Source organism: Clupea harengus, chromosome 17, assembly GCF_900700415.2.
Source record: "Clupea harengus chromosome 17, Ch_v2.0.2, whole genome shotgun sequence".
Classification (NCBI taxonomy): Eukaryota; Metazoa; Chordata; class Actinopteri; order Clupeiformes; family Clupeidae; genus Clupea; species Clupea harengus.
Genome location: NC_045168.1, coordinates 9,372,361 through 9,384,860, shown reverse-complemented (window position 1 = coordinate 9,384,860; position 12,500 = coordinate 9,372,361). Strand labels below are relative to the sequence as shown.

At 45.8% G+C, this 12,500-nt stretch overlaps 1 protein-coding gene across 1 annotated transcript in view; it reads left to right on the top strand.

The window, feature by feature from the left end:
• ptprn2 (protein tyrosine phosphatase receptor type N2) overlaps positions 1-12,500 on the top strand; it is a 177,143-nt gene that overhangs the window by 97,616 nt on the left and 67,027 nt on the right. The window contains 1 exon segment of the mRNA XM_031584363.1: positions 11,333-11,397. Within this exon segment, the coding sequence (XP_031440223.1) occupies positions 11,333-11,397 (65 nt within the window).

Sequence of the window (12,500 nt, the reverse complement as noted above, 5' to 3'; positions counted from 1 at the left end):
CCGGCACCTCTTCACCCACAAGCACCTCTTCACCCACTTCACGCCTCTGCCTTGTGGTTAAACTGCTTCATTCTTTCCTTAGCCGTTGCCAGATTGTTTTTTGCCACCTTACAAGCAGACTGAAGCCGTTCCTTAAAACCTGCCACATACTGCAAGAGATTCCCTTTACTGTTGGGTTCCAGGACACTCTCCTTCTTAATCTGAAGTGGCATATCTGTAACGCCCCTTGTGATTTCGGATGGTGATTTTAGGTGGTAAGCAGATGAAGTAATCTGGTGCCAAGCTCAGACTCACCCCAGAGGTGAAATTGGAGCCACGATGGGACCGCACCTTACATGGTAGCCCAACCCGACAGAAAAATGGGAGCAGGACCTCCACAAAAGCTCTTCCTTGGATGTTACTTAATGACACTGCTCAAGGGAAATGAGTCATAACATCCATCCGATCGTTAGCAAGTATTCATAACCCTTTTTAGTTTTTGCGAAACCATCACCAAGAACATACGAAAAGAGATGTGCAACTACAAGTAGTGGGTATAATGTAGCCACTGGGATGGTCTGATTCATCTTCCCAACCACAGACGTGGCATGTGCCACAAAAGTTGACTACATCACCATGCAACTTAGGCCAATAGAAATGTCTTTCCATTTTCTCCTGGGTCTTCCTTATACTTAAGTGACCCAACATTCGAGTTTCATGTGCCAACCTCAACACCTCCCCATGGAAGCATGTTGGCAGTGCCAACTGTGTCACCACACAACAGTCTTCAGTGGCTGGTCTCCACTTATGCATCAACACCCCTCAATCAATGTGAAATCCCTCTGCAATATCCTCACCTCACAACTAGCAGCATATTCTATCAGAGAAGCAAGGTCGGGATCACATTCCTGCTGTTTTCTCAATACATCACGACGAGATTCTTCAGGAGGACATGCAGGGACTTTTGGCCTTTTGTGTTCGTGCCTGTGACCTTGTTACTACGCACGCATTAAAATCTGCTGGGCACTCCAAAGCGTTCATCTCTAGGGCCCCTCCAGCAAGGTCGTTTCCCAGCAACAGCTGAACCTGTGGCCTTCTGGAACAGCCTCATATGCAAGCTAGAGCTAAACTTAGGTTTAGTTTAAAACAATTAGATATATTAAACCTACCTTCATATTGTCTCTGATTCTGAAGGTCAGTGGTTTTCACCTTCACGTGTTGTAATTCAATTTTGGCCGGATCTACTTTTGTCTGCTGTTCTTTTTTGTGCCATTTTTGTGTTCGGCTCTGTATTTCACTAATTTCGAGCTGCTGAGCCACCACTGCTAAGCCACTCAGACCGAGCTTTGCTAAAATGAAATGCACCATTTCCAATTTCTTTAAATTATCATCAGTTTCAATGGTACTACAGTTGAAAATGTATGTGGATCGAACTGTGCCATTTCTATCTATCAAAGTAGGCAAGAACGGAGCACAGGGCAATCCCGTCAACACCATGCTCAAATGCGTGTAAAAAAAATAGCAACCTCCCTTGGAGTTGCCTTATTACAATGGGGAAACCCCACTCAATACAGTGGACAAAATCACAAAAATTGGAGTGATGATCTACTTTGGTAATTTACATCCACACGCCAAACCAAGTCCACACAGCTGTGTGACCCAAGCAAACAGCCAACACACAACCTTGTAGCCTGTAGCCTTCACCACGTACTGCTCCAACAACCTTGTTTAAATGGTAAATGGAAATACATTTCTATAGCGCTTTTGTACTCATAGAGCACTTGAAGCACTTTACATGTTAATGCCTCACACATCTACCCATTCACAGACCGACGGCTACCATGCAAGGTGCCATCGGTGAGACTGGGGGTTCAGCATCATGCTCAAGGACACTTCGACACAAGTCTCCCATTTGTTACTCTCTTACACAAAGGCCTACGCTAAACGCTATGTGAGCTCTAACAATCTTTCAAGAAGAGGACAAGTCCCCAATTGTTAAGCCCTCAAGAAACCACTCGGGAAACTTAATTGCATCTAGGGGTTATGGGCATATACCTGAAATATAACCTATGAGTTCTTAACTTAGTGTGTTTGCGAAGACGTGAAAGGCGTGTGCATGTGGCTAATGTTGGAATGAATGGACCCAGGGAACCCCAGCTTATCTTTTAGTCCATGGCCAACCCAAGCTCTGGCCCATTCGGCCGGACAGCACAGGTTCTGAGTCCACAGTTCACGTTTTGTTCACACACACTCAAGTTACATGGAGTCCCGAAACCAAAGTCCAAAACCAATCCGGGGGGGGGGGGGGGGGGGGGGGGGTTGAACCACAAACACAAATTGGGGTCCACAATAATCCAACAAAGGCACCTGGGTCCCCAGGTCCCTGCAGACACTCAACTATTAGTCCACTTTTCCCGCTTTACACCTGTGGTATATATACCGTTAAAACAAATAAGAGACAAACCAGCGCCCCCTGGTGTATGGAGTGTGATTTTGTAAGTCTGCTGTCTACTCACATGCACCTTACTTCCTAACACACAGACACATTATCTTCTTCACACACATTTAGAAACACACACACACACACACACACACAGCCACAGAGCTCTCTCAGATATAGGCAGTTAGAAATACTCTGATTTAGGCCCCGATATAAAAGCTGAAGCCAGTGAAGTATGACATTATAAACACTCTATCTCTATCTCTACCTCTCTCTTTCTCTTTCTATCTCCATTGCCTCTCCTATTCTATCTCCTTTTAGCATTAAGCCTAAATAAAGAATTCTTCAGTTGCTGAAAGGGGCGTCTTAATCCTGCCACATGTCAGTTTGATCACAGATTACCGAAATAAAACGATACACATTAATGCCAAGCACACAAAAGGGGGGGGGCTGAAATCATGTCAGTAATAGCGCAGACACTGTATGGGAGACTGTAGGCATGAAGCGAACATGGCTGTGTGGTTTTGTATAGACTGGGTTTTTTTTTGTGTTGATAATACACGCAGCTGAGTGGGTGAGCTGCCAGGTCTGTGGCAGCCCTGTCTGCGTCCTGCCATTAAAAAGGACGTTTCAGACAAATGGCGTCTGACGCTGGAGATTTTTTGAGGAGCGTGAGTAATCGTCTCCCACAGGCGGAAGTGCACGCGCTCTTCGAAGCCAGCTCTGCTCGCATTTGTCTCTCCTCTCTCTCTCTCTCTCTCTCTCTCTCTCTCTCTCTCTCTCTCTTATTCGCTCTCTCTTTCTCTCTCACCCTCTCTCTCTTCTTTCCATCACTTCTTCCTCTTCCCTCTCACTCAACCCCCCTGCTCCTTCTTCTGTCACCCCCTGCTTTCTCTCACTTCTTCCTCATCAATCTCTCATCTTACTCCCTCCTTCTCTGCTCTCTCTCTCTCTATCCCTCTCTCTCGTTCACGCTCTCTCTCTCCCTCTCATGTTCATTCAGGGCTGAGTAAGACTTTGATTCCATCTCCTGATATATCAGAGCAGAGGAAGTATGCTGAATCCCCCCCATTGAAATGCACAGAAAGGAGGTGCAGAGAAAGCAAAACCGGGACAGCAGAGTGAATTATTCCCGCAGGAAAACGACAGGCAATAAACATGTTCACTGTGTGTTTCCCAAGACTGTGCTGCTTTTGAGTCCGCTTCCAGTTGGAGTGCTAAGAACAGTTATGTTATCATTTGTTTTCCTCAGGTGCAGACTGGTGCTAGAACTTGCTCAAAAACAGGAATGTAATGAGGTCATGAACTCTCAACATGCAGTCACTAAATACAAGAACTTTTTGCATGTGAATTTCACCTATTTAATAAATGCATTCTATCGCCTATATAAGAGGCGTTCTATATTGGCTCGCACTCAATACCATCATTGGGACCGTAAAGTGTCCTGTGTATTTATTGTGAGCCCGGCGTGGAGGCTGTATGTCACATTGGCGTGCCGCGGTTGCTTAATGCATCTCCGTTCAAGAGCGATGATTTTCATGGCCGACCGCTGCCGCCGAGCAATATTATTCCTCCTCCCTGATTCGGGGTGAAAAATGAACGGGGAGAGACGCTGCATCCATCTCTAAGATCAGATGCATCTTTTTTTCCTCTGCGCTCTCTCTTTTCTCTCTCTTTTGCGTATTTTCCTCCCTCTCTCTCTCCCTCGCTCTCTCTCTGTGACTGATATGTACAGACAGGCTTCGTGTGTGCCGGGAGGGAAAATGACTGCTCGAGTGGCAGCTTTAATACGGGAGTGATTGGCGCTGATAACAGTTACGGGCGCATGCGGTTGCCGAGTGTCAATCCACCTCCGCAATAAACATTTTCATTTGCCATGGCGATGGCGGCAGCGGGTGGCTGCGGCGGCTGAGATGGATCGGGCGAGACGGTGACCTCAGGTGCGTGGGAGAGCGAGAGAGTTGCTCAATGCAATGAGGGGATCAGAGGGAATGAAAGTTCATTCTAGTGTGCATTGTGTTTTCGTTTGTTTAAGCTTTTTTTCTCTTCTTCTTCTTCTTCGTTTTATTTTTCCAATCGTTCCCGTTCCCGCAGATGTTTCGTTTGAAATGAGTGTGTCGACGGGTGACCAGCCATCTCAGCGGAGAGCGTGGGTTTGTAGTCATACGTCACACTGGAGTGTGAGTTGCACCACACACACACCACCCATCGGTCTTCTCTCCTTGGACATTGCCAAGGCCCAATGAGTCAGACTGAGTGGACAGCTGCCCCAACCACACACGACAAGGATCTCCCACAGTTTTTTATACATGTCAAAAAACAAGAACGCATCCAGCATTCTGATTTAAAAACATGGCTTGTGGTTGGCTGGCACTTCATGATGAGATAGAGGGGTATTAGGGAGTTAGTCAGCCATTTTGCTTCCTCTTGAGTTGAATTTAGGGCAAGGCAATTGCCAAGGACATCTCACCCAAATAGTCATTTCAAGCTTCAACAACACTGATTAAAATGGCCAAATTTTTTTTGGGTAGATGGAAAACTCCTTCAAGCATCTTGACTTTTTTGGGGGGACAGGGGACAGGGTCCTCGCCGAGAGGGCTCTTGTTTCTGATGAGTCGCATTTAAGCGTAATCCCCCCCGACTCCGGCTCAAACGCTAAATCAAGCCAGAGTCAGGTGCCCGAATCAAAGCCGCTGTCCCTCCCTCCCGCCTGTGGCCCTCACATGGGCTTTTGAGGCTCAGTGCTGGCTGTTGTTTCAAGAAGAAACAAGGTGATACAGGGGAATGAAAACCTTGTTTTGTTCTTCGCTCTTCACTTCCGTTATCTTGTGCTGTTTTGTAAAGCATCCCAAAACCACGCCGTCCTCATTTTCACCATGGCGACACGTTTGTTCGGGTTTTGTGATGAAGCATGAAGATAGCATGAGACGATGACGACAACAAACCAATGAGGATTCGATTTTTTGTCAATCTCTTGTCAATCAAATGGTCTGTGTTGCTGACATGAGATTTTAGCCTCTAATGTGTTAACTCAGTACAGTACATTTCCATTTCCAATTCCATTTTTCTTTTTGTTTAGTATTTTTTTTTTTTTGTGGTAAAAAAAAATTTGAATCCTCCCAACTGAACCCATGTTAGCGAGATGGCTAAATGATCCACCAGGGGCCAATCCCCCTCCCCTCCCCCTCTCACTCCCCCCCTCTCCTCTCCCTGCCTCTACTCCATGGTTCCCTGTGTGTTTTGCTGCCATCGGCGTGTTGGTGTGTGGAGTTAAATTGACTTGAAGCAATGAGGCAGCGTGACAGAGAAGGATCGTCTGAACAGCTGGAATAACAAAATGTGCATATCGGAAAATAAATTACGGGGACCAATACAATATCCAATTAAAGGGGCTTGAAAAGTGACTAAAAAATTCAGGACGACGTCTGTGTTTTCACGGCTTGTCTTTAATATTAGAGGCTGTCGAGAGGACTTAAATGGAATGGTAACACCCCGCTTATGAGTACAGAAGTCCCAGTTTGGATAATAATAATAATAATAATAAAACTTTATTTATATAGCACCTTTCATGCAAAAGAATGCAGCTCATAATGTGTGTGTGTGTGTGTGTGTGTGTGTGTGTGTGTGTGTGCGTGCGTGCGTACGTGCGTGCGTGTGTGAGTGAAAGAGATAGAGAGAGAGAGAGAGAGAGAGAGAGAGAGAAAGACACAGACACAGACAGACACCAAAAAAAGAAGAGAGGAAAGATCAGCATCTGTCTATATGTATATACTGTGTTAGGAAAATACACTCCGATTCTGATGTAAGAGTAAGACATATAACAGGGCTTGGGACTAATATAAGCCTTTTTGCTCATCTGTGAATGCATCATGGCCCTGCAATCACCATAAGGCAGCAGGGGGAGAATCAGGGTATGCTTGACTAGTCTCTCAGAGTCAAGGTGAACTGAGGTTTCTACCTGCTCCCTTTAGGAGAAGCTTTTTCCCATGTATCATCAGAATTGTACAGACACTGAGGAGGAAAAAAAACATTTCCAGAGCTAGAACAACCGTTGTTTCATTTACACCTGAGGGTGTGATGTATAGTAATGATCAACCTGGCTGGAGCTCCAGAGAACTACACTATGCAGCTCCCACTCTCCATCAAAACTGTCTCTGATCCTCTCTATGTCTCAATCCCTCCCTTAGTGTGTGTGTGTGTGTGTGTGTGTGTGTGTGTGTGTGTGTGTGTGTGTGTGTGTGTGTGTGTGTGTGTGTGTGTGTGTGTGTGTGTGTGTGTGTGTGTGTGTGTGTGTGTGTGTGTGTGTCATGTTAATATCTGTGTATATGTGTGTGAAATCTGTGTGTCTGTGTCTGGGGTGAATCTCTGTGGATGTGTGTCTGTCATGGGACCCCCCCCATTCTCTCTCTCTCTCTCTCGCTCTCTCTAATATTCTCCCTCTCACTCTTCTCTCTCTATCTGTGTGTGTGTGTGTGTGTGTGTGCCATTTGCATGTGCATGTGAGTTCTCTCAGGACCCCTCATTAGGAGCTGACAGTGAGAGTGACCTTTTAGCTGATACATTCACCCCCAGCTCCCTCTCATTACTGCCCTGGATGTCCCTCAACTCCTCAGGTCCACAGCCACGACCAGCAGCTCCTCACCCTCACACACACACACACACACACACACACACACACACACACACACACACACACACACACACACACACACACACAGTCACACGCACACACACACACACACACACACACAGTCACAGTCACACACAGCAATGTTGCTAAGACCAACAGATACAAGAGCGAGGGAGAGATGAAGACAGGGGGAGAGACAGACAGCCACAGACAGCATAGGAGTAAAAAACAGATAGAAAGACTGACAGAGGGGAGCTGGAGAGAGAGAGAGAGAGAGAGAGAGAGAGCAAGCTGTGTAAAGTGAGACATGGCTGTGTGTACGGCAACCTGATGTTATGCCAACAGACTGTAAAGTGTGTTTTTAGGAGGGCCATTGTAGTGGGGTAGACAAGGGCTCTTAACCGTCTTATGCTACACATGTACAATTAAGTGATTTTCCAGGGGCCATATTTTTGTTGTAACTCTTTCATGTGTATTATCCAGTTTACCTGATTAGACTCCGTCCTTCCACGGTTTACTGTTTGTGTGGAACCAAATAAGAGCGGCCAAGTTGTTGTTAGTGGATCCTCGGGCCTTCTGAAGTATCCCTCAGTCACTGATGAGGGGGAGACATGCCTGTACTTTGGCAGGAGTGCTATTGTGGCGGGCAGGTTTCCCTAGTGATGTTGCGGGGATGTGTTAGTGGTCAGGGATGAGATGGCCGGGAGCTGGTCTGACTGTCTACTCTTCAGTGAAAGTTTTCACATACACCAGATATGCTCCCACCTACACACACACACACACACACACACACACACACACACACACACACACACACACACACACACACACATACACCCCAGTGTATACACAGTCAAATTCTTTTCACATACAGAATAACCATAGAGAATCTCACAGCCCTTTTCAAACCAATACCTATACACAAACAGAATCCCACACCACAGAGCATAGCTCGAACCACTCCAGGCACACACCTACACACACATGGCCTTCCATGGCAACAAAGTATGCATATTCTCACTCGCACATTCTCCTACACAACACCCAAGGTATACAATCTGCCAATCTGTATTTGCACAAAATAACTCACCCGTGCACTTGTAATGTAGTTTCAGTTTCTCTCCCATTCTCATTCTCTCTCTCTCTCACACACACACACACACACACACACACACACACACACACACACACACACACACACACACACACTCCCCCACACACCCTCAGATGGACTGTCCCTGTGCACACTCTCACCCCAGCATGCTGCCACCCTGACAGGGCTATTAAGTTGTCCCCATCGCTATGGCGCTCACCATCGAGACAGCAGCGTGACACACCCTCTCGGGGTCCCTGCGATCCGTCGAGAGAAGACCAGACTCCCACCCTCCACCCCCCGACCCCCCCATACCACCCTCAGATGATTCTGCCACTGTGTCGTGCTTAATTATATGGAATGCTGCATAAATTGGCGAAGAGTGCAGGATGGGCAGTGATAGATTAAAATCCTCATTACGGCAGCTCCTGCAGAATCTGAAGAACGCTGGAGAGCGTGGTCCCTCAGGCTCATTAACATAGCCTTCATCGCGAAAAAGACAGAGAGAGAGAGAGAGAGAGAGAGAGAGAGAGAGAGAGAGAGAGTGTAAGGACGAGAGAAAACATTTGAAAAATGTCTCACTCTCCATCTTCCTCTGTCTGTCTTCATCCATCTCTCATTCTGCCTTTTATTCTCCTCTTTCATTTCATTTTTCTTCTCGCTCTTTAGCTCCGCCGGCTTCTTTGAACTGTCTTTGTCTTTGTGCACTCCCTTCCCTTCCTCACGAGAGCTCTGTTTCATTCTCTCACTCCCCACTTGTTTTCATTCTTTACGTTTACTTTTTCTATGTCACACTTTGTCCTCCTCCTTTCCGTCTCACCGATGCATATTCCTCTAAACTCAATTATAACTCTTTCCCGTGTTTCTTTCCTTTCACTGATGTAATCTGCAAGGGAGCTCTTTGATGCTGTTTTTTTATTACAATTCCTTTTGCTCCTATCAAAGTTGTACTTGAAAAACATATTTGGGAATCAAAGCATAACAACGCGTTTCATCTTAAACATCGGACCTCTCGCTTTGATTCCCCTTAGAAACGTCTTTCTTCAAATTTGTCCCAGCAAATGCATTGTGTGTTTTATTAGATTCATTCTCGCAGATGAAACCCAAACTGTCACTATATTAAGCACTCTGACAACATCTACAGAGCATATGTTAATTGTTCTTGAACATTCAAACACTGAACAGTTAATTATGCATATTCCCTTCAGCCATAGTGAACACCCAGTATTGTGTAAATAAAATTTGAACAAAAAAGGTAACATTCAGTCATTTTGAAACGTGATGACATGAGGATGACTAACTACAATAGTGCAGACATTGGATACCAGTCATATTTGAGTGAATCAAAAGATATTGAAAAACATTTTATAGTATTGTATTTTGCTGCTATAGTTCTATACCCAGCATCTATGGGATTGTCACTGTGAATCCGACACCCCCATGCCCCCCCCCCCCCACACGCTAAAACAAAAACACAAACTTTGCTAGTCAATTCACGCTTCCTCAGAGTGGCAGTTATCAAATGTGTGACTCATCAGGGGGCTCTCTTGTATTACACCAGCGATGGGATCTGTGTTGGAGACAAATCTCATTGTAGCTTTGTGATCTCCGAATTATTCTGTTTCCTTGCGTGGAGGTTGGCAGTGGGGACTGTGGGACGAGGGAATATTCACATTCACATTGTCTTCGTTGTGTTTTCGGCAGTAAGAGGGCGCACAGGCACTCGTGCAAATGAGAATTTCTTCCGTCAGTCTCTGGAGGCCGATCATTTCTAGCCCTCAAAACTCAATCGTATTTGAACGCCTCTGTAGTTTCTTTGGCACTTATTTCAAACTCAGTGTCCGAGGAGGCATCGCTTTTTTAGGGGGGGGGGGGGGGGCAAAGTGAGTCATTAAACCCTAGAGTTTTTACGTCTGTTCGGGTCACATTAAAAGTATCACTCCATTGTCCAAAGAGTGGCCTCGGTAATGAGGTCATGGCAGAAGAGAACAACACAATTTTCTCTGCTCCAACGGCTTCATGCTAGCTTTAATAAAGGAAGACAATGTGATGGGTTAACCTGAACACCATATCCCCATTGGGGACAACGCTAGCCTGTGATCTACGACTAGCCTGGCTGCTCTGCTAATTAACACTGGGAACACCAAGAGCCATTTTATTAACAAAATGCTCCAAGTAGAGTCCTTCAATTAATAATGAGTTGTTACAGTGGACCTGGCCATGGTCTGAGAGAACCCATGGCTTCAGGGACGTCACTAGACAATTATGGTTAGGGGGGCTAAGCTATCACTTGGGGGGTCTGATGCAATCGCTGATACTTTTTGAATGGCAATTATTAAACTGATAACTTAAGATATACTGATAGCTTTAATGAAGTGAAGGGTATTTATTTGAGGGGGCTAGACACTAGCCAAAGCCCCCCCCCCCAAAAAAATAATAGGCCTATCGATGGCTCACCTGTTACGCTAACATTACACACCATAACCTGTTCTGAACACTGCTGATAGAAATGCTGATGTTCCTTATATCCAAATTGTGGGATTGTGTGTCTGGCATTCCTGGATAGTAAATACTATATTCAAAGCTGTTATGCTAAGCCATGAGCTATGAGCATGTTTTTGGGACTTTATGGCTCATGGATGAGACATTTTAAAGCATTAGCTACCCATTCAGGAGGCTTGCTACGGTGGCCTTGTCTTGCACGACCCGTGTTCCTGGCTTGCATGCAACACCTGGCTGTTGTATTTATACATTTTGACCTTTCAGAAAATGTGAGAAGAGTGTGTGAATGTGGAAAGTGCCCAGAGCAGGCTGCCCATTAGAATGTCCTTTAATTACTCAAATCGCTGGTGTGGACTTGGGAATCTCTGACTGCTAATTCATATTGTGGTCACACATGCGTACGTTTTCTGTCACACACATATGCAGTAGCAGTTCACGTACACCCACACACAGGAGTACGGACAGGCACACAGTACATGCACCGAATGTCATTCATTCAAATGCGTTCGGACCCACTTACAATTTTCACACATACACACACGCGCACACACAAACACCCTCTCACACTCTTCCTCCGTTTGTTTTGCAGGCGTGCCATCCCTCGCACACACTGACTCACGGCGACACTCACTCACTCACTCTCTCTCTCTCTCTCTCTCTCTCTCTCTTGTCTCTCCTGTTTTCACAGTTGCGCAAAAGGACCAGCTGGAGAAGGAGACCGGACTGCGCATTCTGGAGGCCGGCATGAGTGATGTAAGTCCGGGGAAAGGATCCCTCCCTCCTCCCCTCTTATGCTTCCGCTCTCATCCATGATGACATCCATTCCTCCGCGCGTGCAATTGTGCTCAGTATGGGCGCTCGCCCCCCAAAAAAAGAAAGAGAGAAACGGGAGCGCTAGCACGCTTGCCTTTGAGAGATTATTCATTTTAAAAATCAACAGGAGACTCAGATGTCAGTCATGTCACCGGCGCTGGAGTCTGCTTTTGAATGGCGGTTTATCTGGCGCCTGCTCCTCAGCCCTCAGTGTTCAGTGATAGGGGTTACTTGATGGTCTTTTGCATCTTATTGCATCAACCCGTCATTTGTGTGTTTGTGCACCATTTGTGTGTGTATTTGTGTGTGTGTGTGTGTGAGTGAGTGTGTGTGTGTGTATTTGTGTGTGTGTATGTTCAGAGAGAAAAATGTCCAACGTTTTGAAAGGTTAGTAAAGAACATCCATGCTGTAGATAAAGATGGAAGAAGAGAAAAGGAGAGGGAGGGAGGGGGAGAGAAGGAGTGATAGAGGCAGTTATTTTTCAGGGAGAGGAGGTGGCTGCATTTATCGACTCGAGAATCAATTGCTTGCAGAGTGGGATGCATTTTGAAAATGTCAAAAGCGCCATCTCCCATAGGAAGCCAGTCTCCGGAGGCCTTCACCACGGCGTGCTAAAGAGGCCAGGTTATTAATGCACATGATGACTCTTGAATACATATGAAATATTATAATGGGGGAGCATCGCCTTCACACAGACTATAGGCCACTGTGTGCTCTTCAACATAGACGCATATGCAATCACACACACACACACACATACACCCACACACTATACTTTGGTGAAGAACATGAATATAAAGCCATGATGAATATATCATTGTTTTTTTGAGTGATGGTGTTTGATAAAGGTTAGTGTTCTTTGGTTTCAACTTTTACTGTCATGGTAATTAATGTTACAGAGGGAGTTTGAATGCTACTGTGCGTGTGAGCATGTGTGTTTATTCTCATGTGCATCTGTGTGTGTGTGTGTGTGTGTGTGTGTGTGTGTGTGTGTGTGTGTGTGTGTGTGTGTGTGTGTGTGTGTGTGTGTGTGTGTGTGTGT